At 37.6% G+C, this 25931-nt stretch overlaps 4 protein-coding genes and 2 non-coding genes across 8 annotated transcripts; 1 reads left to right on the forward strand and 5 right to left on the reverse strand.

Annotated features, from left to right (window-relative positions):
* Window positions 1-231: 231 nt before the first annotated feature.
* On the reverse strand, window positions 232-2810 carry LOC147298752 (hydroxyacyl-thioester dehydratase type-like protein). 3 transcript variants are annotated; one of them, XM_086229361.1, is made up of 4 exons: window positions 2658-2810; window positions 1147-1585; window positions 587-702; window positions 232-490 (listed from the first exon to the last, which is right to left on the reverse strand). In XM_086229361.1, exons 2-4 carry the CDS (start codon window positions 1423-1425, stop codon window positions 382-384), a joined length of 504 nt encoding a protein of 167 aa, XP_086085487.1. In that variant the 5' UTR covers window positions 1426-1585; window positions 2658-2810; the 3' UTR covers window positions 232-381. The 3 variants fall into 3 exon arrangements, with proteins under 3 accessions (XP_086085487.1, XP_086085486.1, XP_086085488.1); XM_086229360.1 differs by having other exon boundaries at window positions 1147-1593; XM_086229362.1 differs by having other exon boundaries at window positions 1147-1605; window positions 2658-2807.
* A 2015-nt stretch (window positions 2811-4825) lies between these two features.
* Window positions 4826-9227, reverse strand: LOC147298753 (exonuclease V-like protein). The gene is made up of 7 exons (XM_086229359.1): window positions 8794-9227; window positions 8108-8212; window positions 7669-7790; window positions 6352-6501; window positions 6121-6274; window positions 5724-5800; window positions 4826-5278 (listed from the first exon to the last, which is right to left on the reverse strand). The coding sequence occupies exons 1-7, from the start codon at window positions 9172-9174 to the stop codon at window positions 5062-5064; spliced, it is 1206 nt and encodes a 401-aa protein (XP_086085485.1). The 5' UTR covers window positions 9175-9227; the 3' UTR covers window positions 4826-5061.
* Window positions 9228-12036: 2809 nt separating this feature from the next.
* LOC147298754 (elongation factor 1-alpha-like) lies at window positions 12037-14755 on the reverse strand. The gene is made up of 3 exons (XM_086233970.1): window positions 14643-14755; window positions 13334-13814; window positions 12037-13214 (listed from the first exon to the last, which is right to left on the reverse strand). Exons 2-3 carry the CDS (start codon window positions 13793-13795, stop codon window positions 12333-12335), a joined length of 1344 nt encoding a protein of 447 aa, XP_086090096.1. The 5' UTR covers window positions 13796-13814; window positions 14643-14755; the 3' UTR covers window positions 12037-12332.
* On the reverse strand, window positions 13942-14022 carry LOC147298755 (small nucleolar RNA SNORD25). The gene has a single exon (XR_015120109.1). It is a non-coding gene; the product is annotated as a small nucleolar RNA SNORD25 (small nucleolar RNA).
* Window positions 14157-14240, reverse strand: LOC147298756 (small nucleolar RNA SNORD25). Its single transcript, XR_015120112.1, has one exon. It is a non-coding gene; the product is annotated as a small nucleolar RNA SNORD25 (small nucleolar RNA).
* An 8430-nt stretch (window positions 14756-23185) lies between the features above and the next one.
* Window positions 23186-25511, forward strand: LOC147298757 (RmlC-like cupins superfamily protein). The gene is made up of 4 exons (XM_086229497.1): window positions 23186-23582; window positions 24070-24251; window positions 24381-24461; window positions 24573-25511. The coding sequence occupies exons 1-4, from the start codon at window positions 23186-23188 to the stop codon at window positions 25509-25511; spliced, it is 1599 nt and encodes a 532-aa protein (XP_086085623.1).
* Window positions 25512-25931: the final 420 nt, after the last annotated feature.

The raw sequence follows: 25931 nt of genomic DNA on the forward strand, positions 1-25931 counted from the left end.
AGTTTTTGACTTAACCCATGATCTGAATGGAACTGCTTCTTCCACATTTCTTGGAATCAGCCATCCAAAACGTTTGTAGCTTATCTTCTTCGTTTACCAGCATATGAATAGGCATTTAAAAAAAATAAAAAATAAATAAAAACTAGACAAACCATGTCAAGAAAGTACACTAAAATTTCTGTAAGACACGTTTATTACATAGAGTGAAGAGTAGTCGGCCAAAATGCAATCAGGCCCCAAACTGACTCCCATATATTATCTCAGCCACATTTTAATTGCTTTTGAAATTCCTATATTTTAGTCAATACATGCTAGCTTCAAGATTCTGAGTGTACAATTACATTGCAGGTCTATGTTGTACCCTCTTGAACCAGGTTTCTGTCATCCCAAAGTATCCGCTTGTTCCGCAGCTCGTGCAGGTAAGATAGCCATGGCCTCACCATCAATCACAGTAGCACCATTCTTGGAGCATGCTGTCTTGAATTTCACTCTGAACCACACAAGCAACACACCAAATTAAGTCCAAGTCTCTATTTGAGTTAAACACTGCAGAACAATTTCTTTGGCAGATAATAATGTGGCTTACAAGTATCTGTTCTTCTGTTCTCTTATATTAACTGTTTGTACCTCACCAACAATCTCTTCTCCAATATAGACAGGCAACCTGAAATGCAAGCTTTGGGAAACATATACAGCCCCAGGCTAAAAATACCATAACAATACCAAGAAATTAGACAATCAGATCACAAAGATAAACGTAGGAAATGTTTCATCATAAAGAGTCCATGATGGAATGTTTCTGAGCAATGAGATTGAAAATTTTAAAATTAATTCCCAAACACTTGAAGTAACTATATGTGGCTTTTGGATCATATATATTTTTGATTCTGTCCCAACCTTACACTTATTTGCACAACAGAAAACGTCCATATAGGTCTCAGAATTAAGCTTTACACAATTTTGTTCATATTATAGTGCTTCCTCAATTTTTTTCCTTCATCTTTGCTTTATAAAAGCTTAATTAAATTAATTTACCTTCTTGTCCTTCTTCCATTATTGAGATAAAATACTGTAAAATTCTAATTAAAAAAAAAATCAAACAGTCAGGATAGGATGAAAAAAATAATAATAAAACATTGGACTTACGAAATGAGAAGATATGATCTTGGGAAACAGGGCAGCAACAAGCATCCCGTGAACCAGTCGATCTTCAAATCCAGCATTTCGAGCAGACTCAGAATCAAAATGCAGGGGGTTAGAGTCATGACTCACTTTAGAGTACTCTGAGACATCTTCATTTGTGAATATTCTAGTTAGCTTTAATATATCTCCAGCTCTAAGAGAACTAGCTGCTGCTGATGAAAATCCTCTCAAAAAAGGTAGGTTGACTGAGACTAAATTCTGGGTGAGCATAGTTGTAAACATCTCTAAGTTGTCCGTTGGATTAGCAGCCCAAACAAATTATGTTGATGTTTTCTTTCACCAGAATGTGGTCGCCCTCTCCATAACAAATACAGGTTTCGACATATCAATGTAGACCATGTCTTTGAATGTCTTCTAACCTACTTCCAGTGTGTGCTCACACCTGTGACACTAATAATATGACTATCAAATTACCAAAAATTGACATTAGTGAGATAATGAGTCAAATTTCAAGTAGTAAACAAACTTCTGAAAGCTAATTAATGAGATAACTACAGACCAATAACATCAAAATAGGAAATGGTGTATTACTAACAAGCATAATGTTCAACAACATATAACTTCATACAACTGTGTTCATTTCAAAATAAAATGTGATGTAGACACCAAATTGTTGATATCTGGTCACATAAATCAGCATCCCGAAAGGCCTACACTGCTCCTTCCAGATCAGTTAACTGCATACTGCTTTTAATTTTTTTCCTGAGCCTCAACCCTCAAAAGGGTTTTTGATTTAGATGCTCAAACATACATATATGGGTGCAAGATATGTGTTTATATATGACAAGTGTATACGTAATTCTACAGCAGGGTTTTCTATGTTTTTCCCCTTAACAGTTCATACAAGTTTATCAACCAAAGATATGCTAACAAATCAAACCAAAGATATACTAACAGTTCACACATAGTGTATCAACCAAAGATCTGAATTTTTGTCTTTTTGTTTTTTTCTAATGTATGGATTCTATGTAGTTTATGATACAATATAGATTATATTAAGTATTACAACTCCAAAGGGGAAGGGTCCAGAAACTTTTCAGTTTCTCTAATCGGTTCTCAGAATTGTTCAGCCTCGTGGGCAATTTTGCTTTTCACATAAGACATCTTTTGTTTATATATTTATATTCATAAGTCACTTCCAAGAGGAATTATTGCGAACACTTGGTGAGCATCAATTTCGACGGAGCATAAATAAGTTTAGAGATAAAAATGTTTGCAAGGAATCCACACGCAAGAACGTCTAAAATATAACAGATAATGCTTGCTATTCATGATATTAAAAGTCACACAGGTCTTATTGATACGAAAATATAACACTGCCGGTCGACTAAATAATTGCAAACAAACACAACATTGACAAAAAGTGATTGAAATACATCCCCAAGCAGAATGGACATTTGGGTAAGCAATATGCAGATAGTTGGGAATTGAAGAAAAACAATTGGGTTGATTACCAGATATTGATCGCCTTGCTATGCATGCATCGCTTGGGTCTTAGTTTCTTGGAGCACACAGAGGGAAGAGAGCAACAGGCAAAATGGGTTTGTAGTTTAGGCGCGCTATTGAGTAGTGACTACTGACTAGTGAGTGGTCACCCCAGTTGGCCAGTTAGTACTTTTGACTCTCAACCCACACATTTATGAGTTAGGATTTTTTTTCTTTTTAAAATCAAACAATATTGGGTTAAGGGATTATGATTTTATGGATAATGGAGGTAACCAACTAGTAATATTTCACTTTATAATATTGAAAGAAATCTAAGTTCGTATCCCTAAGATGAAAAAAGAAAAATTTATATGTAGAATAAATGCTCTTAACCATTAAGAGATATACAAGCTCTCACGAGTTAGAAGTTTTATGATTTCACCACATTTTTCAGTTAATTTTCCTTTTCATTATAAGTGGGATCAAACTTCTTAAAAAAACAGTAATACTAGATGTACAAGCTGTTTTCTTAATTTTTGTTTGAATAATGCTATATTTATCACATTCTTATACTATATTTTTTAGGCTTAATTATCAATTTACCACTCAAAACTGTAACTCATTCCCACTTTACCACCTGAAAGTTTTTTTGTCCCAGATTACCACCTGTAACTTACATCCGTGTCCCATTTTACCTTGTTTCGTCAACAATTCCGTTAATACTGACGTGGCGCGCTGGATGTGCGCCACGTGTCACATCTTTTTTTGTATTTTTTGATTTTTTTGATTTTTCTATTTTTATAAACTTTGAAAATTAATTAAAAATAGCTCCGAACTTAGAAAAATACACAGAAAATTCCTACTGACTTGTCTTGACTAGTACTAATTTACTATGGGGTCAAAATGCCAATTTTCCCTCTAAAAATTTCCAAAAAATTTGGAAAGTTCAAATTTATTTCTAGAAAATTAAAATACTTTAGACTCTTTGAAAATTCAAAGAATAATCTCCCGAACTCCAAAAAATATGAAGTCTGCACTGTTAGTCTTCTAAAAACTAACAATACCTTTTCTCGTGAACACTTGCTACCCAAAAGACCTCTCGGTCTTAGAGAAAAATAAAATTTAAAATAAATTCTAAAATTTCTGTAAAGTCTCGAAATAATTCTCTAAAACAGGCTTTTGGTAATTTTTCAAAATATTTTTGAGAATTTGTCGAAGAGTTTACGAAAATTCTAAAATTTTTTCTAGAATTTATTTAATAGAGGAAAATTTAATTTAATTTTTTTTAAATGAATTTGTACTTTCTAATTTTTTTGGAAATTTTTAGAGGGCAAATTGGTAATTTAACCTTATAGTAAATTAGTACTAGTCAAGACGAGTCCGTAGAAATTTTTCGTGTATTTTTTTGAGTTCAGAACTATTTTTAATTAATTTTCAAAGTTTATAAAAATAAAATAAATAAAAAAAATGCAAAAATAAAAAAGATGTGACACGTGGCGCACATCTAGCGAGCCACGTCAGCATTAACGGCCAGATTGTCAGTATTAACGGAATTGTTGACGGAACAAGGTAAAATGAGACACAGATATAAGTTACAGGTGGTAATCTGGGACAAAAAAACTTTCAGGTGGTAAAGTGAGAATGAGTTACAGTTTTGGGTGGTAAATTGATAATTAAGCCTATTTTTTATACCATCTTACGTGTCATTATTTTACTGGACAAAGTTTTTCTTTTTCTTTTTGGATTTTTGTTTTTATTTTGTAGTGTCCAATGCATGAATGCCATGTAAGTTGCCACATAAAGTGGTATGAATTTATGGTATAAAAATATGAGATATCTAGCACTACTGTTTTTGTTTACCAACTGATGATGTGACACATAAAATTAAGAGTTGACTCATATATAAACAAATAAAATATCTACATTAGTTAAGAGCTAAAAAATCCGAATAATAATTGGTGCCTCTAGTATAATTCATGAATTTTTATTTGTGCACTTTCTTTACATGTCTTTGCATAAACTCTCAAAAATATTGCTGTTCTGCAATGTCCAACCTACTGACGCTTGGTAAAGAAACATGAGTCTGGGGCACAAAACAAAAACACATGCCGGGGAGTAGGGACTAGTATTGAAAAAGAATAATAAACAATTACAGAAAGATAATTTAAGGTGACAGTCACTTAATTGGACAGAATGATATCCATTGCACATAACATTGATAATCAAATAATTGAATTTCAGTATTTTACAACAATGAATCAAACAACATTTACAATGAATCAAACAACATGAATAATACATTCATGGCACATTCTATGGGACAAATACAACACAAGTAATTAGCCCCAAAGAAGCAACTCTAAAAACTTGTGCTTCTTTTTACCCTTTATTGAGGATGCTGAATGCAACAACACGAAAAGCCAGTGCTTTTCTCTAACTCTGTGAATTATTATTGTTGTCATTTCTAGCTGGACAGGCAGGAGCATACTGACAGAACCGGCATTTCCATCGCTCTTCCTCGGGAGTGTAACTAGCTTCTCGCTCTCCTAGCCAGAACTCAAGACATCCCTGAATTTGCTTCTTGACCCAATCATAGTCATATGCATACTCATCTTCACCAATTACTGAATGATCTTTTTGTAACTCGTATCTGACTCAGAGACAATGACATCAGTGTCTTGAAAAGATATCACGAGCAAGTATCTCCACATGAATAAACAATTAGTAAAGATATAAAACACAGCTAATGTCTATCATTGAGGTTCGGCATGCTGCATACTTTTCCAGTATATAACAGGATGTGAGATAAGATTTAAATTTGGCAGCAGCCTCTCAAAGAGCATAAAAATAGGCCACCACTGAATTACAACAACTTCACATGGACAAAGCTATAGATCAGATGATTAAGATAATCAAAATGGACTGGCTACCTTTCATTTCTAATGTCTGTTCGAAATCCAACTAACGTGCACTATATGCAATTTTGTGATGGTAGTATGTATCCACGTGAATTGGGAACCTCAACAATTATATCTTTAAAAAATTATACAACAAAAAAAAAAAAAAAAAATCTCCAGCATAACTTTTATACTCACCTCAATAACAGCTTATCATGAGCAGGGGGCAGCATGCTACATGTGTTTCTATAGTATCTCACTACATCATCAAGGGTCTGCACGATGAAGAAAAATTACAGAAATTATAAAAACATGCATTTGAAGTAGTAATGATCTGAACACTATCTCATACAATATTTTTTATTATGAACTGATTCATGCCATTTGCTTACTGGATAAATAAACAATAATAAACCCAATCACTTAATAAAAAGATGCTGCTCTTTGCCTAAGAACTTCTTATGCAATGAGCAGCAATTTTTTATCAAGTGATTTGGTTTAAAAAATAAGTATAGTAATAATGGGACATCATGAATTACAAAATCATGATTTATCGGACTGAATGTATCTAATAATTCAAGTGGTGAGAACCTGCCTTTGCTGGGAACCCTGAGTTAGCAGTGATCTGTCTGATTTCTTCAGATAAGTTAGAATAAGGATTCAAGGAAAAGAATTCAAAAAACTTGTTGGATGGGAATTTATCAGCAACTAAATCATCCCACATATACTTGTAGCACATTAATTGAAGCCTGCCAAAATATATGTGCACAGCATGATGCATTTTCTCATCAATGGCAATGAAACGTAAACCAATAAAATTTCATACCTTCCATTTCTTCGTTGTGGTTCAGCAGGAAGTGTATCTTTCACACGAGTCTTTGTGTCAACTAATAATGGGTTTCTGTGGGCTTCTGTTACAGGCATTCGAATCTCATCAATGACTCCCACCATCCATACACCTTCTGCAAAACCTACTCTGGTATCATAAGAAAGTATAGCCAATCATTTAAGGAAAGGAGGTTAAAAAGATCAATGCTCCAATTTCATCAATTCTATTAAAGAGAGATTTAATCAAAAATATAAAGTACAAGCACAAACCTGTCAATCCAACATACCAATATATAAATGTTATCAATTTCAGAGAAGCATCATGAAAAATATTACTAAGGACTAATCCTCTCAACTTACCAAAGGTAAGCAGATTCATTTTTTTCTAAAATCTCTATCATGTTTTATTTCAAAATTGATTTTCAGATATCCAAAGTGTTGCCGCATTTTGTCCCAAAAACTACATCTGGATTACCATCAACAATCAGTCATGAATATTGCCGTTCATTTTAATCAAAATGCATAATCGGATGTACGCTAAGTAAAGGACATGATAATCTTCACAATCCAGGGCTCATAGTATCCAACCCATATGAAAGCTGTTAAGCAAGGATAAGAACTGTAAGTTTCATCCAGGCATCATTCCTTAGTGTAATATAATATTTAGTTTATATATTGTTACTTTATATACTGTTATTGAAGATGAACTAGAGGTCGAAATATGTATTTAATTTTATATATTTTTGTGTGGAATAAAATCTAAACTATGGTGTTTGGTAGACATATGGTTGTGATGTTGTTATTATTATTTTATCTTCACGTATATAGAAGCCTTGAAGGTATTTTTTATTTGAACCTAGTCGATATTTGAATTATGGTGATTGATTAATTGAGGTAATTGTGTTATACTTTTAATAAGATTTTTTTTTTTTTCACAAGTTGATAACCAACCCCCAAAGAAATTGGGCAAGCCGAATCCAACCCGAGCCCAACCCAAATTGAGGTTGGGTTGTGGTGGGTTCACTTATTTGCAACCTGCCTAAATCCGAACCCGAAAAATAAAGCATGGGTTGACCTTTCAACCCACCCAAGTTGCACCCCTCTTCCTTACAGATGAGAAGCCACCATTATCTAACTCATTTTGAAAAAAAAAAAAAAAATCCCAACATAGACAAATTAATAAACATAAGGATAAACCTTTGACTGCATGGGTAACAATGTTATAATATCAACCATTGCCATTCTGGAGGTTGAAAGCCACCTAAATAATGTACCAGGAGTCAAGGATTGAATCAAGAGACAACAGTTAACTTACAGTGGCAGCTCACGTGTCATTCCTTCAAATAATAATTGATTTATGCCAGTTATAAAATTCAGGAGCTTCAGAGCCCATCTATCTTCGTTTGATGTGACACGAACTGTAACTTTTTTAACAATCTGCCCAGAAACATAATCAGACTATAAATAGTGTAGGACATCTACGAAAGCATTTGGTTCACTGAATGAGATGTGCATAGGAAACATGGAGGTAAGAATAAGGACTTCTAAAAGGCAAATAAATTTCCAGGCAACAACCAAAAGTATAGAAGAGTGGCTTTGTACTTTGAAAAATATTCATTCCATCTAACAATAGCTGAATTTTATTTCAACATGATATCAACTTCATGAAATCACAAATTGTCACTTGACCAGGAAATTTAACCTTTAAAACCATGAAGACTACAAAACAGTAAAATCAGATTTCTAATTCGTACCTCTTCTTCAAGCTTTGCATGGCGAGCGCTGCCTGTTTTCATAGCCTTACTGATTTTTCTCTTGCCCACAAGGAGAACAAACTCCATTTGTTTTTCACACCATTCCTATTGTTAACATGAAATGAGAACAGATCCAAGTCAAATACCTTTCAAATTCCTTAAGTTGAATGAACAAAACATAGATTCACAACCTCTTGCAAAATAATTACAGCTTTCAGATTATTGTGCTTGTTTATTCACAGTTTCTACTAAATTTTGCAGCATTGCCTATACTATAAATGGAATACACCATTTTTAAAACATGGCAATTGGAAATTCACAAGCTCACGCCAGAGAGATACAGATACTCAATGGGGCTCAGCCTCATGCATTAACCTTTCCAATGGAAAATTTATACAAGATTTCAAATTAGAGATAATAAGAAAAAGCCCTTCTGAAAAATCAAACTTTTGAATTAGATTTCTGACATACATATGAAATTGATGTGACTAACACAAATGAAAATCAATCTAGCATAACACTCATTGCCAAAAAATGAAATTCAGCGTAACCATCCAAACCCATTCATAAAATCCCATATGATTCACAATCAAACAACAACAAAGTTTCAAAATTGACCAACACAAACCGAAACCCATTGCGCAAACAGTTCCAGAAAAGTGTTTCGAGGCCAAGAAACTCCATACCGTGGCAGTAATATCAGTGACAGACAAGCCCTTCTTCCTAAACCGATGCAAAAAAGAGTCAACCAGCCGAGTCTTCTTCTGGGCACTCTTGAACCCACCACCCGAATCCTCAATATCGGGTTCGGAGCAACCCGACAACCTCCTCTTGGACAAAGCAGTGATCGACTGGATGGACCTGACATTGACGTTGCTTTGGAACTGTTGAGAGGAAGAGCGAATTGCAGGTACTGCAGAGAAGGAAGCGCGAGCGGAGACCAAAGCAGCTTCGAGCAGAGCCATCTCTTCCTCGCTCACGAACTCGATTGGGATTTCGGGCACAACAGTATCGTCGTCCTTCTTGTTGTTGTTGAAGGGCGGTGAGTCAGAGAGTGACTCGGTCATTTTGGGCGAGTCCGAAGAGAAATGACCGTTGAAAGCGCCACGCTTATGGGGCAAGTTATCGCGGTGGACTTTTAAAATGTCGGTAAATTTGAATGCCACCCGCTTTATTAAGACGGTAAGACCTTATTACGGGCAAGGATTAAAATTTCAAAATTTGCGGAAAATTTCGTTTTTGGGTATGAAAATTTTAGGCTTATTATCAATTTTGCCCCCTGAATTATGATTCCATTCTTAATATGCCCCCTTACTTTTTAATTTTATCAATTTACCACTTAACAGTTACAAGGTTATTCTAATGTACCATTTCGACTCAATTTCGTCATACCTTCCATTAGTCTTGTTGACGTGGCACCTACGTGGCAAAGTATATTAGTCATTTCACCTACCTGGATCACTCAGCACTCTAATTTTGCTACATAAACATAAAAAGTGGGACCCACCCCTTTAATTTAATTCAAAACTTAAAATTTAAAACAAAAAAAAATTATTTTAAACTCTAATATTTAGAAAGAAAAAAAAAAAAAAAACCAAACCCACCATCCCCTCCCCTCCCCAACCCGTGCCCAGGCCACCCCCACCTCCCTAAACCCTCATGATCAGAAACTCACCCCACCACCCTCTCCTCCTGATCACCCACCTGCACCGGCCCCACCACCATTCCTGGCCAATGACCCCCTCCCCTCTCTCTCTCTCTCTCTCTCTCTCTCTCTATTTTCCCCTCTCTAGATCCGCAAATTCAGCTTTGTCTTCTTTGTTTGATAATTGTTGGTTTTTGAATTATCAAGTTGGTTAAATTGGATCTACGAAGTTTGAACTTCACAATCACTTAATGGTTTGTTGGGGAATTGGGGAGATCTTCAAAGCTGATGGATGGGAGGAAGAAGTGGTCTATGGCGGTGGGAAGGGCGGCGAGGACGGAGGTCTGGGCTTTGGTGGGTGGCCGTCGGAGGGAATGATGAAGGTGACGGTGAAGTTGTGGTGCTGGACGAAAGAGTTGGTGGGTGGGTGTGGGGCTGGGTGGGTGGGTGCGACGGGGTTGGGTGGGAGGGGGGGTGTGACGGGGCCGGGAAGGGCTAGGTTGGGGTGGGGTGGGGTGGGGGGGAGAAGGGAATTGCAGAAGAAAAAGAAGAAATAAGGGAGAAGAAGAAGTTTCTTTCATTTGTTTATTTATTTTTTTAAAATTTTTAGGTTTTGTATTAAATTAAAGAGGTGGGTTCCACTTTTGGATCTATGTGGCAAAATGAGGGGTGCTGAGTGGTCTAGAGAGGTCAAAATGACCAATATGCCCTGCCACGTCAGTAAGGTTAACGGAAGTTATGACAGAATTGAGCCGAAGGGGTACATTAGAATAACATTGTAACTGTTAGGTGATAAATTGATAGAATTAAAAAGTAAAAGGGCACATTAGGAATGGAATCATCGTTCAGGGGGCAAAATTGATAATAAGGCAAAATTTTAATACATAATCATCAATTTGGCGAAATTTTGCTACTTACACAAACCCAACCATTTTTTCTCTACTCGATTTGCGCTCTACGGTGGTCGTTTGAGAAATTCAAACCCACTATCATACTCAGCACGAAGAGAGGAAGAAGATGATGGCAATAGGAGGCTACGACGTTGCCGGAAAAGCCCAGTTGCCGGCGATCCCCAATCGGGTCTCTCTCCCCTAAATCTGGGTTTGTGCTAGTTTCTGGGTTAATCCAAGGCCATAAGAAAAAGAAATCAGTTCTGATAACTGTTAGACTGGTGGCTGGGGTAAAAACACAATGTTGTTCATTTTCACATGATGTATGCTTTCTCAGAATAGCCAACTACTTAGGTTCCATAAATTTAGATTAAGGAATTCATTTTTGTAAGGATCTATTAGAATCAGTGTTCAATTTTCATGATTATATCTTCTTTTGGGCCATCATTGCATATTTATGTTTGTGGGTCTGTCTGTGTGTATTTGGCTTGGCCAAATCAAGCCATCATCCCTTAAGAGTTGAAGTGGGTTTGTTCTGCTAGCAGTCTGGAACTCATCTGCCGTGTACATTATTTGTAGACTTTGTAACACTGATTGTTTCAGTAACTTATTTGACTTTATCTAGCCACATATCTTACTTTATTGTTTCTTGTTCAAATGATCAGGGCCAAGGAATGTTGAGTCACTTAAGAATTTTGTCTTAGAAGAAGCTGAAAAAGCAGCAACAGAAGCACAGTTTAAGCTAGACAATGATAAAGAGTTGTGATAACCTGTCAGGTAGGCACCGGACTTCTCTTGTTGAGCTTTTTTTCAATTGTTACACATAACAAGTTCGTGAATCACCGTTGGTAGGTTACTTTTGATAGGATACACCGGATGTTCACCATTGTTATTTTTTATTGCCATATATGAAACAAGCGATCTATCTCTAGAACGGACGATTCCACAAGCCCACGACGCGGTAACAATCTGTGGCCACTGCCAAGCCTTCTGCAGTGTTTTTTCCATGCGAAGAACTTGGCTCCAAAATCACTTTTAAAGATACAGCACCAAGCATCAATTTATAGAAATACAGGACTATGCAATCAAATTGTTGATACACACTGCCTTCGAATAATCGAATTTACTTCAAACACAAATGAGTACACCAACTACTTAGGAGAAACAATAACACACTACTGAGAACAAGTTAACATTAAGCCACTCCTGTTGAAAGTGGAGAAAAACAGTTGTTGATTAGTGCCCTCCACGAGCCAATTCTGTCCAATACCAGTTTTATGAAGGAAGACCTGTGTAAAGTCAATAAAGCAGGGATGGAGGAAACAGCCAAGCAGAAAACAAAATCATAAAAATAATAAGCTGAAAAACAGAAAAGATCTAACTTAACACAAAGATACGAAAATAAAAGTTGAAAACATTAAAATGATGTCGTTCAATAGACAACTACACAACCCATCTCAATGTATAAACCAGAAAAACAAACTTAAAACGAACCCACAGCACAGTTTGCCGAGCACCCAGAAGGGAATCTAGCTGCTCAACTCCTCCACTATCCTTGAAACAAAGGCTAGAGGACTGCGATGTAAGCATTTAAAACTCTGTCCACAAAACTTCCAGAATAACACAAAAATATTGAAAAATAAACATCAGACAAAACTAGCCTAGCTATGGTAGAGCAGAAAAGCAGGTTTCACTTCTTCTTAGCTGCAGCCTTGGTGACCTTGGCTCCGGTGGGATCCTTCTTCTCAACACTCTTGATGACTCCAACAGCAACTGTCTGGCGCATGTCCCTCACAGCAAAACGCCCAAGTGGGGGGTACTCAGAGAATGTCTCAACAACCATGGGCTTGGTGGGAATCATCTTCACCATACCAGCATCACCATTCTTCAAGAACTTTGGCTCCTTCTCGATCTCCTTACCAGATCGCCTGTCAATCTTGGTCAAGATCTCACCAAACTTAACAGCAATGTGGGAAGTGTGGCAGTCAAGAACTGGAGCATATCCATTTCCAATCTGGCCAGGGTGGTTCATGATGATGACCTGAGCAGTAAAGTTAGCAGCCTCCTTTGCGGGATCATCCTTAGAGTTGGAAGCAACAAACCCACGCTTGAGATCCTTGACAGCAACATTCTTCACATTGAATCCAACATTGTCACCTGGAAGGGCCTCCTGCAGAGCTTCGTGGTGCATCTCCACGGACTTAACTTCAGTTGTCAGCCCAGTGGGACCAAAAGTCACAACCATACCAGGCTTCACGACACCAGTCTCAACACGTCCAACAGGGACAGTTCCAATGCCACCAATCTTGTACACATCCTGAAGTGGGAGACGGAGGGGCTTGTCTGAGGGCCTCTTGGGCTCATGGATCTGGTCAAGAGCCTCAAGAAGAGTTGGACCCTTGTACCAGTCAAGGTTGGTGGACCTCTCAATCATGTTGTCACCCTCAAACCCAGAGATGGGAACAAAGGCAATTTTGTCTGGGTTGTACCCGACCTTCTTCAAATAGGATGAGACTTCCTTGACAATTTCATCGTACCTAGCCTTTGAGTACTTGGGAGTGGTGGCATCCATCTGCATACATTAGTTCACATAACAAAAGATGAATCATAACTGCTTAAAATAATTGCAACCATAATAACTCAGGGAGCCAATACCAAATGAAATACCATTAACACAAAAATAAGGCTCACCTTGTTACAGCAGCAAATCATCTGCCTGACACCAAGAGTAAAAGCAAGCAACGCATGCTCACGGGTCTGACCATCCTTGGAAATACCAGCTTCGAAACCACCAGTGGTAGAGTCGATAATGAGGACAGCACAATCAGCCTGAGAGGTACCAGTAATCATGTTCTTGATAAAATCACGATGTCCGGGAGCATCAATGACAGTGCAGTAGTACTTGGTGGTCTCAAACTTCCACAAGGCAATATCGATGGTAATACCGCGTTCACGCTCAGCCTTTAGCTTGTCCAACACCCAGGCATACTTGAATGACCTCTTGTTCATCTCAGCAGCCTCCTTCTCGAACCTCTCAATCACACGCTTGTCAATACCTCCAAGCTTGTAGATCAAGTGTCCAGTGGTGGTTGACTTTCCAGAGTCGACATGGCCAATGACCACAATGTTGATGTGAAACTTTTCCTTACCCATTATGGAATTTCAGAGAGAGCTGGATCACAAACACATAATCAAAACCCAATCAGCCAACTAGCTTGAAAATAATACAATATCATCATAACAATCACCAAACTATAAACACAGTGCATACGATGATAATTGGGAGAAGGTGACTATTATGGAACTCAGTCCCTTAGATGTTCTTAATCTGCGATCATACCCGCAATCATTACAGGTCTGTAGGAATCATCACCGTTTCAAATAAATAAATAAACTCTCAAGTGTACGCTATTAAAAAAATAAAACATAAAATATTTTTTGTAAATCATCCAAATAAATAAATTAAAATATAGTTGTGCTAGTGTTCCCAAAATAAACACAAGGAAAAAGTGTGTGGAGCTCAGTCCCTTAGATGTTCTTAAAGATCTGCGATCATACCCGCAAATCATTACAGGTCTGAAGGTTCATCACAGTTGCTGATAAATAAATAAATCCTTTTTAAAATTTCAATAAATAAGAAAAAATTTAGCTGCTTCAGTGCGACCCAAATAAACAAGATGAAAATATTTGAGATAAAAGAATCAAATAAAGCAATAACTATTAATATTGCTTCAAGGGAACGAGAGTCATATGGTACTGATCTAATCCACAAACCAGATAATGAAGCCACATGCAATTTATAACAAAACTCAGATCCAATCATAAATACACATCTTAGAGCAAAACCCAGTTCATCAACTCACTTTCAAAATCGACCAAGACTTAAACAACTAAGCAGAGATACAGCTAAATCAAACAAAGAGAACCATAGCATATCTTATTATATAAATAAACAGAAGCAAAAGCATAGAGAAAGAGAGTCTGAGAGAGAGATCTGAACCTTAACAATCGGAACGAAGATTGGAGAAGATCGAGGGCGTTCTCTCTCGCCGACTGGAGTCTGAAGAGAGAGATATGAAGAGAGAGGATGAGGGGAGTGAAAAACTTTGTGACTTTAAAAAGGGCACTGCCTACTTCGATTTTGTTAGGGTTTCTTTTTCAGCCGTTGGATCTTAGTAGATTTCATCGAACGGTTGTAATGTTCACTTGCCACGGCGGCAGCTGATGCCCTAAATCTTTGCACATTTTTTTTTTGGAAAATGATTGGGTCCTCTAGCTTGAGGACCAACCTTGTCCTCAAGCCGGCAAAAAATCATTATTATGCCTGGCTTAAGATCGAAACTATTTTATTTTTAGATTATCTTTAAAGATTATCTCTATAAAAAATTAACTCAATCAGAAATTATTTAGTTGTATAACTATTAACGAATAAATACACGATTTGATCAAAAAATTACAGACTATCTATTTATTCATTAACAATTATATAATCAAACGATTTCCGATTGATTTAATTTTTTACAGAGATGATATTTAATATGTAATCTAAAAATAGAACGGTTCCAATTTTGAGTTGGCACGGCAAAAGAATGATTTTTTGCGGGCTTGAGGACAAAGTTGGTCTTCAAGCTTGAGGACCTAAGCATTATCCTTTTTTTGTTGTCTGAACCCTAATCTTTACACATTATGTGGCTACGTTGGCAACTTGGCGTATTTTTTTTTTCGTTGAATGACCATATTACCCTTTCATTCCTCTTATTTTCTTGAGAGAATTCCATTTAGGTCATTTAATTTTACAATTTACTGAATAAAGCCTTATGGCTTTTAAAATTATAACTAAAGTCCAATAATATTGTAACTATTCCATGATTCATAATATTGGTCCATTATTTTCTATTTTTTTACACATACTAGGCGCCGAGCGGTCGGAAGCCATTTTCGATTGTTCGGCAGTGTATTTTTTACTTCTTCGTCAAGCCCTGGTTTATCGACTTCTGCCCAAAATCTCAGAGTTAAATCCTAACATGCAGCCTCCACAAACCTGATTATATACCCTAGGAAGGTATTAGGTTAACCCGTAATGATATATTTCTTTGACAAGACAATAATCAAAGGACTTTATTTAGAAAAAATAAGGGCTTTATTTGAAAAAAAAAAAAAAAAAGTCATAAGGTTTTTTTTCAAATAAGAAATGTTAGAAGGACTAAACTGTAATTTTTCCTATTTTCTTTTGGCTTTTTTTGGGGTTAGAATGGGCCGGATTGCCACTGAAACAGATAAATCCAATCTCAACCGAACCGACGAAATGGTTTGGATTATTTTTTTTTATATTTGTTAATTGAACGGGGTTTTTTTTTTATATTATTGAATGGTTTAAAATATGAACTGAACTATAGAGTTACCGATTTCAATTCAAACCATCATTTAAACCAAATTGAACCAACCTTTTATATTAAATTAAGAGTAAATTATAATTACAGACCTCAACTATACTTCCATTTACAACTTGTTATCTCATGTTCAAAATGTTTCATTACAGTACATCAACATCAATATCGCGTCAATTGAATGCTTCTGTTACTCTTATCGTTAGAAAGGCCGTTATCTGACTATGTGGTACTGATGTGGCACACGCAGACCCTACTACTAAGTGTTTACTTGGCTTTTGAAATAGCCACATTGACAAAAAATAATAAAAAATCAATAAAATCTTTAAAAAATTATATATAAAAAAAAAAAAAAGCCTAGCAACCCCGCAACCGCGCAGCCCCCAAACCACTCTCCCTCCCCGTCTCCCGCTTCGGCAACCCAACCCACCCACCCACCCACCCACCCACCTACCTCCCTCCCTCCTTCCCTCCCTCCCCCCCTCCCCCTCTCTTGCCACCGGCCGAAAACCCCCTCCCCTGCATCGACAACCCTTATCCTAACTGAATCTCTTTATCTCTCACTCGCTCTTTCTCTCTCCTATTCTCTTTCCCTCTCCCTCTCTCTCACTCTTTTCAATCTCCAAGAAGAAGAAACACTAAGAATCTATTTAAGAAGTACTTCCTTCAAGTATGGAAGCACGTCAAATCCATCTTAGATGACATTGTTTTTGATCCCACCGCTCCATTGTAACACACAATCTCTTTCTCGCTTAATGTTTGCTGCATTTTCAAGATTGGATTTTTAGTAATATAACCCATTTGAAATTACTGTTAAAAAAAAAAAAAAAAAACCTATGTATCAACTTTTTGTGAAAAGCCAATTCTAACTAAATTATGAATTAATTTACTCATTGAGGTTTGTGATCAACACCCATTTGGTGTTACTTCAAGATGAATTGGTATTGCTTTTAGATTTATGGGATAACTCAATTTCTTGTGATTTTAGAATGTATGGGTTTAGGAGTATAGTTTTGTGATTGCAGTCATTGGACCCATTTGGAATAACTACGAGGTGAACTCGGTTAAACCCATATCTTGTTATTATTATATGGCTTAGGTATAGTCAAGGAGGAAAGATAGGCGATGATATTAAATGGATAGTTTTTCCATTTTCTCATTAACATCTCTTGAAGCTGTCCATAATTGTCCAAAAACTCTACCTGTACATTCCCCACTTCTAAAGAAAAAAAAAAATTACACACACATATAAATATTTCTATTCAAGATAGGAAGTGATGAGAAATTACAAAAAGATCCTTTATTGTTTGCATTTTTTATTGTTAATAAACCCCTTAGCATTTGTAGAATCTATGCTGACTACAACTATAACACCCCTTCATGAGCTGCTTCTCATGATAAAGATAGCCTTGTCCTATTTTCTACTTTTTATTTTGTTGAAGAGAATTTTCTACTTTTTAATTTTATACATTGATTCATTTTGATCTTGGGCAATGGGCGTGTATATGATTTGTCTTCCAAAATAAGTGTTAGTCATGCTCAACCAAGCCCTAAATGTTTCCTCTTCACCCATGTTTTGGGGGAATACAACCTGACCATAGCATGGCAGTACATGAATAATTTAGTCACAGATTATGTTCTTCATGTTCTATATATATTAGATAATGTTATCCTTTTAGTGCAGTTGGTGGGCAGTTCTTTGCTGAAGAACTTGGTGGGGGTTTAATTCCCCCAGCCTCCAAATTTTAATAGGATTTCCATGATTCAACCAGTCATAGTCAGGTGTCTACCTAAGCAAAATATGGTAGGGATTATTACATGTCAGGAAAACAAATGACAGAGAAGGAGGTCTGATTGAGTCTCTCATTATCTGATGAACTTCTCTTGAAAGTGTCTATCGTTCCCCAATAGTTTATGTATAGCTATATTGAGCTACATCTGGACTCTACATACCGATCCCCTTCCTTTAAAAAAGCATGTTATATGCATATTATTTGAAGATCACCATTGTAGAAGGCCTACTCAATACCCAAATTAATTTTGGGTATCAAAAAGTGTAAAAATATAGATTTTGAGAATCACCAACACAATGGTGTTGAGGCCCAAATATGAGAATATTAATATTTAACTCATTTATTTGTTGATGGGCCAGCCATTTAATTTGGTGATGGGCAAGCCATTTAATTTGGTTTTGGGTATAATCTATACTCAAAACTGGGGATAGTTTTTGGGTCTCCAAAAATTATGGGGATCACATTCAGGCTCATTGTGGCTAGACAATACCCATTTTATATCCAAAAAATGAGTTTGGGGATCAGATTCAGGCTGCATTGTAGAAGACCTTATGATTTTCATATTATCCTTGGCTAGCCAGGTATTGTCACATGTGTGTTGGCAACAGCCAATGTCAGAAACCAAAATGCACAAATGCATGCATGCACTTCCTTTACAGACTTCTGTGAGTATGCCTGCAAAAAGATCCACATTATCATACATTTTTTTTTACAATTTTAGCAAAGTACCGGTTAATCTTTTACTAAAGTGTAGGAGGAACCATTACACATTTTGGCGAAAGAAAGAACAAAATCTGATAATGGTGTTCATTTTAGTGACATGATTTACGGTTTACTTCTATGGTTGTGTTAGCAATAACTCCAAAACCCTTTTTTTTTTCCTACTTGTGATTATTAGTAATCAAATAGTTTCACTTTTTTTTATCCATGATTTTATACTTGGATTTTTTTCTTTGATCATGTTTGAAGATCTTTCCTACTCTTTTTATTCTTGTTTAAAAACCTGATCTGTATGATTTGCCCCAAATGCAAGTTTTTTAATTTTTAATACTATTATTTATATACTTTATCTTGCCCCCTTTCTCTTAATCAGCTGTTTAGATCTGTTGAACTTCAGAAAGTTGGCTGGAGGTTGTGTCTTATGATTTTCATGTTGAGGACTTTATCATCCACCACTGCCCTTATGCAAAATTAGTTATGCATCAATCTCATATTAGTGACAGATATTATACAGTCAATAGATGAAAGCTTATCTGCAAGATATTGTACAGCCAATATATTATACTTCGGTTTCATGTTCGATTTTCTTCTCTCTCCTCTATTTCTCTTTGGTGATTTCGCACGTGATCTTTTTCTCTCTTATCGATTTCTCTTCTAAGATTTTGCGCATCGATCTTCTTTGATTTCATAATTTGATATTGTTCTTCATCAATCGCTGAGTTTTAGGGTATGTTTGGCTTTCAAATTATGATTAATTTCTTTTTCTTTTTTCATTTCTGATTTTGATTGTGTGTTTGATTTTGATTTTTGATTTCCAATTTTGCATATCGATATAGACCTCTATTTTGCGTTCAAATTTGTCGTTAATTGCATGAAATCGATTTCTATAATGGATTTTGCATATTTATTTTTGTTCTAGCTACAGTTGCAGACTTGCAGTTTCAATTTCAACTACATAATTCTCAAATTTGATGTACCAGTTTGGATTTGAAAGTCTCAAAATTCTCAAAATCTTCGATACTGTAACAGTTTCAGAAAAACTATTAGTATGGTTTAGAAGAGCAAGTGTGTTTGAGATTTTCGTAAAGTTGAAAGTAAATAGTTTTTCTAGAGTTTTTTATTTGAAAATGCCTAATTTTCAAGTTTTATGGCGGTTGCCAAAAGGGTTGCTCTTATTCTGTGTCATTTTTCGTCTTTTTGCTGGTGCGCAAATCCAATGTTTTTCTAGAAGGTGGCCTGCAAATGAAGAAAGGGGATAAAGATGGTTATGATTAAATTTTAATGTTGCCAATACCTTATAGTTTCATTGAATTTCAATTTCTCTTGAAGAGCTCACGTGAAAGAAAATAAGAAATTTTGAACTAACTCCTTTTTTCTTCTTTTATAAATTTAGTCTTTTTGCCCTCAAGTATTACCCGAATTGAATGACCAACAAACTTGTGGTCTAATGGTTTTTACTCCACAATATTGGAGAGATTCCAGAATCCCTTATTCCATATCAAAAAATAAAAAATAAAATAATGCTTGAATCACAGTTGAACAGTACTACACTAAAGGTGCGAACTCAATGTTTAGTTTTGAAGGGCCCAAATTTAGAAAAAATTTCAAAATTTCCCATTAAAAAGCTATGTGAGGAAACAAAACTTTAGCTATGGGTTTTCATGTCTTCAGTTGCAAACCATTAAATTTTGCAAAAATCTAAAATATTTATTGTTCAATCCAATCTAATCTAAAACTTGTTTGGATTTCTTGTCCAATCCGATCCTAAAATGTTCAAGAGAACTTGAAAGGGTTTTCTGAATAGCCAAGCTAAGGTAAACTTGTTTGGATTAAATAGCTAAGCGTTTTTTGAACTTTTGTCTTGTTACTTAAAATTATGGGCAAAATGTTTGTGAAAATGGTTCAAGAGAACTTGCTAAATCATGAGTAAATAAGGCTATGATTTCTAGAAGCCATGATGTTAAAAGAAAATACTTCAATTTACAGCCAGCTACAAAGTGTAGTGTTAAAAGGGAAATGTTAGCTAAGCTTCATTCTCTTCAAATCAAATATATATTAGAGAACTGCTCTATCTTGACTTCATAAGAAAATATGTTTGAGTAGCCCAATTGGAAGGACCATAAAATTGCCTACCCTGCACTCAAGTTCAATCATCCTCCCCCAAATCAAAAAAATGAAACATTCTTAAATCCATCATTAGCAGCTGCATAAAAGCCTAATGTATTGGCCAAACACAAGATAGCCCAAGAAACTGCAAGGTAGTGGGTCTTAAGCTTAAGACTTAAGGCATCCTGCCATCTCCTATATCATGAAAGAAGTACCTACGAAGCGAGGGGTATATGCTTCGCAATTCTACTCTAATTCCATGAGCAAGTTTTGGGAAGCTTGACTTCCCAAAAGCTCTTACTTTTTAGATGGTTAATTTCACCCAAGAAAACATGAGATTGTCACCCGCCTAGAAGATCCAATAACATTGTACATTATACTTACCCTTTATTATTAGATCACGATTAAACATTTTTAAAATATTCTTTTTGGTAAGTAAATCTTTATTTGTGGTGAAAAAAAAATTATTATATAGCCATTAATTAAGGTTAGCCCAAATAGTAAAAATGGGTAGGGTAATAGGTTATGACTAAAATAGGTTCATGATTCAATTCCTCTAATGTAAAAAAAAAAATAAAAAATCTTATAGTTATGTTTTAATTATTTTTGTCCAAATATAAGTAAGAAAAATTTTGTGATACAACTACTTTTTCATTCTTGAAGAGTGCTGCTATTTGCACACCCTGTTTTTTCTTTTTGCACACCCTTTTATAAAAAAAAAAATCAAAACTCAAAGGAAAAGACACACTTACCCCTCACCCAACATCAATTTTTTCTCTTCTGCACACCCCATCAACAGACAAAAAAAAAAAACACACACACCCCCTTCATCTCCCTCACCCGACCACACCCACCGGCCACCCACGCAGCACCCACCTCCTCCCTCCCCTCCACCAAGCCCAGCCCCGTCGCACCCTCCCTCCAGCCCCGACCCAGCCCACCTCCTTCCCATCCATGCACCCAGCCCGACCTCCTCCCTCCCCTCCACCAAGCCCCAGCCCGACCACCTCCTTCCCCTCCACCCAGCCCGACTTCCTCCCTCCCCTCCACCCAGCCCCGGCCCCATCACATCACATCCCCTCCCACCCAACCCCGTCGCACCCTCCCTCTAGCCTCGACCCACCCGACCCGGCCCACCTCCCTCTAGGTTCGGCGGATGTATGCCGAATGGTTTGTGGGTGTTCGGCGGGTGGCTGCCGAATGGTTTTTAGGTGTTCGGCGGGTGGCTGTCGAATGGTTTGTGGGTGTTCGGTGGGTGGCTGCCGAAGGAAACTCAAATTTTCGGCAAACCAGTGCCGAACAAAGGAGAAAGCAGAGAGAGAAAAGGGAAGGTGGTGGGCTGGGTCGGGGCTGGAGGGAGGGTGCGACGAGGCTGGGGCTTGGTGGAGGGGAGGGAGGAAGTCGGGCTGGGTGGAGGGGAATGAGGTGGTCGGGCTGGGGCTGGGTGGAGGGGAATGAGGTGGTCGGGCTGGGGCTTGGTGGAGGGGAAGGAGGAGGTCGGGCTGGGTGCATGGATGGGAAGGAGGTGGGCTGGGTCGGGGCTGGAGGGAGGGTGCGACGGGGCTGGGCTTGGTGGAGGAGAGGGAGGAGGTGGGTGCTGCGTGGGTGGCCGGTGGATGTGGTCGGGTGAGGGAGATGAAGGGGGTGTGTGTGTTTTTTTTTGTCTGTTGATGGGGTGTGCAGAAGAGAAAAAATTGAGTTAGGGTGTGTTGGGTGAGGGGTAAGTGTGTCTTTTTTTTTTAGTTTTGATTTTTTTTTTACAAAAGGGTGTGCAAAAAGAAAAAACAGAGTGTGCAAATAGCAGCACTCTTCTTGAATATTGACATGTTCATTTTTTCACTATTAGGGTATAGATTTTTCATTATTAGTTATACCGAGACAAACTCGTATAGGTAATATATCTCTAAAGATCCATGAAATAGAGTGTTAATGTGTTATTCACTTAAGGGACAAAATTTGAGCATCAATAAAAACTAATTATATATCGTTGTCCATCACGTACAATATACAATTCATTCTAAACCCTATTTTTGTTACATTGGAGAGAATAAATATATCAACTTATTATAATTCTACCTTATTGATCTTTTACCATACTTTTCCTCACCACATAACTAACTTTAAGGTGGTAAAAACAAAAGTTTTATTGCAAGGTGTAAAAACTAAAATGAAAAATAAAAATAAAAATAAAAATAAAAAATCAATACTCTGTGATTGTTTCTTATGGAACAAAAAGATCATGAGATATTAAAGTTGATGACTTTGTCTTAGAGTAGTAAGCTGGTTTGAGATAATCAAGACTCAAGAGCCCTGCATGCCTGATGACTCGATCTGTCACTGTGTCTTCCAATATTTCTCTCCAAACCCCGACTGTGTCTAAACCATAACCCGCCAGCAAACCCCCAAACTCTGCATGAACGGCACGTGTCTCCCTCATTTCTCTCCATAAAACACACCACCCCTTCTACTTCTCCCAACTCAAACAGAGAAACAGAGTAGAAGTAGTTCAGAGAGAGAGAGAGCAAATTGAAGCAAAAATGGGGAACAGGGTGATGATGAGCCTGGTGGTGCTTGCGCTTGTGGTGAGCTATGGGGTCATGGCAATGGGGTACACTGAAGATGACCGAGATTGGGGGAGAGAGAAGGAAGAGGGAGATGGGAGGAGATCAGATTGGGGGAGATCATCAGAGGATGAGCCAGGTGGTTCAGAAGAAGAGGAGTGGAGGCCAGAGGAGGTGACAGGGCAAGACTTGTTCTTGCTGCAGCATTCCAAGCAAGTGGTGAGGACCGATGCTGGGGAGATGACGGTGGTGAAGAGCGTAGGAGGGAGATTAGTGGACAGGCCAATGCATATTGGCTTCATCACCATGGAGCCCAAGTCCCTCTTCATCCCTCAGTACCTTGACTCCAATCTCATCCTCTTCGTCCGTAGAGGTATTAATCAATACTATTCCCCTCTCTCTCTCTCTCTCACACACACACACACATCAATTTCTCTTTATGGTGTTTATCACTTCATCAGAAAATTTACTTTTGGAATTGCTTAATTGGGTAATGTTTTGGCATATTAAAGTTGAACAAAACTATTTGCTCTAATACAAATAGGAACCCGTTTATGTGGGTCCTATATATATTAGAGAGATGATAAGTTAGATGAAATTCGTTTATGTGGATTATATTGTATTAGAGAGATGATAAGCTAGATGATTAGCACTTTGTTGACCATCTCTCTAATGCATATAGGACCCACATGTAATGCTGTATTAGAGAGAGATGGTATATAATGTTAGATAGGATGCTATATAATGTTCTCTTATCAATATCTAACATGATAAGATTTTAGACAAGGATTTCAATTATATTTCACTTATGCATGGTCTAATATACAAAGACAAACCTTATATTAATTAATTGGTTGCAGGGGAAGCGAAGGTGGGAATGATATACAAAGACAAACTGGGAGAGAGGAGATTGAAGGCTGGGGATGTGTACAGAATCCCAGCTGGTTCAGCATTTTACTTGGTGAATACAGGGGTGGGCCAGAGACTCCAGATCATTCTCAGCATTGACACATCTGAGGGCTTGAGACTCGGTGCTTTGCAGGTACATGTACATCATTTCTTGGGTTTCTTTATTACAAGTCCAAACCACTTGTCAATCTTTGTACCTTGTTTTATGTACCATTGTACCCACAAATCTCTCACCCTCATTTAGTTTTTATGAACATTGCAGTCGTTCTTCATTGGTGGAGGAACCTACCCACAATCTGTACTTTCAGGGTTCGACCCTGAAATACTCTCAAGTGCGTTTAATGTAAGCATCGAACTTTGGAATTTGGATTGTCTTCTTGTCTTGATGATTTTTGTTTCTAATATGAGATGTGGCAAAAATGAGTGGCACAATGTGTGGTCATGTGCATTGTAGGTCTCATCATCAGAACTAAAGGATGTGCTAACAAGGCAACAAGACGGTGGAATTGTGTATTTGAATGATTCTCGTTCACCAAGCATATGGAAAAAATTCCTAGAGCTGAAAGAGGAGGACAAGGTCCAAGAGATGAAGAGAATGGTGGAGTTCCCACAAGAAGAAGAAGAAGAAGAAGAAGAGCAAACACCAAGATGGTCATGGAGGAAGCTCCTCAACTCCGTTTTCGGAAACGGAAACAAGAAGCAGGCGGAGGAGTTCAAGGGGACCGGAAACTCCCCCGACTCCTACAACCTCTACAAAAAATCTCCCGACTTCAAAAACGACTACGGATGGAGCATGACGCTCGACGAATCCGACTCCTCCCAGCTCAAGCACTCCGGCATTGGCGTCTTCCTCGTCAACCTCACCGCCGGCTCCATGATGGCGCCACACGTCAACCCAACAGCGACAGAGTACGGCGTCGTTTTGAGAGGCTCTGGCACAATTCAGGTTGTGTATCCAAATGGGACTTCAGCAATGAATGCCAAGGTGCAAGAAGGGGATGTGTTTTGGGTGCCGAGGTACTTCCCATTCTGCCAAATTGCATCCAGAACCGGGCCGCTCGAGTTCTTTGGGTTCACCACATCGGCCCGGAAGAACCGCCCGCAGTTCTTGGTGGGTGCAAGCTCTGTTCTGCGGACTCTCAGAGGTCCTGAGCTTGCAGCTTCTTTTGGGGTCACTGAGGACCGCTTGAAACGGTTTCTCACTGCTCAGAAGGAGGCAGTCATCTTGCCTTCGGCACAAGTAGCGCCGCCGTACAAGGAGGAGAGGGAGGCCAAGCAAAAAGAGGAGGGGAGGGACACAAGGCCAACAGAGCAAGAGCTGCTGAACAAGTTTGAGAGGCTGCCAAATGTGATCAAGAGCTTTGGGAATGACATGTTCATGGGGTTTGATTAAGGGGTCTTGGTGGTGAATAAAGATGCTTTTGTGGGGTTTTAGGAGGGGTTTTGTTATGCATGTGTTTAAGTAGCTTTTGTTTTTCGGTACATTTTCTGGTTTTCCTGTCCTGTGTATTTGTGCATGAGTTCGTTTCTTGTGTATAAATCTACTTTCTACTTCTATGTCTTTTTTATTTCCTTGCTGAGTATGAGATCGAATTGCTAGCTTTGTGAATGCAATTCCAACTTTCAATTCCAATGACATATTTAACCATGCAGGTGTTGTATAAAAACCATTTCCAAAAAATGAAGTCCAACCTTCAAAATCAATGCTTTGAACCCTTCAATATTTGAAGGGCATATATATGTTACTTCTATTTAAAAGGCTCGTTACAATTGAGGGGTTAGTTTGAAGTTTGAACCATTTGAAACAAACCGA

Source organism: Dryas octopetala, chromosome 1 (assembly GCF_963921425.1).
Source record: "Dryas octopetala chromosome 1, drDryOcto1.1, whole genome shotgun sequence".
In the NCBI taxonomy this organism is placed as follows: Eukaryota; Viridiplantae; Streptophyta; class Magnoliopsida; order Rosales; family Rosaceae; genus Dryas; species Dryas octopetala.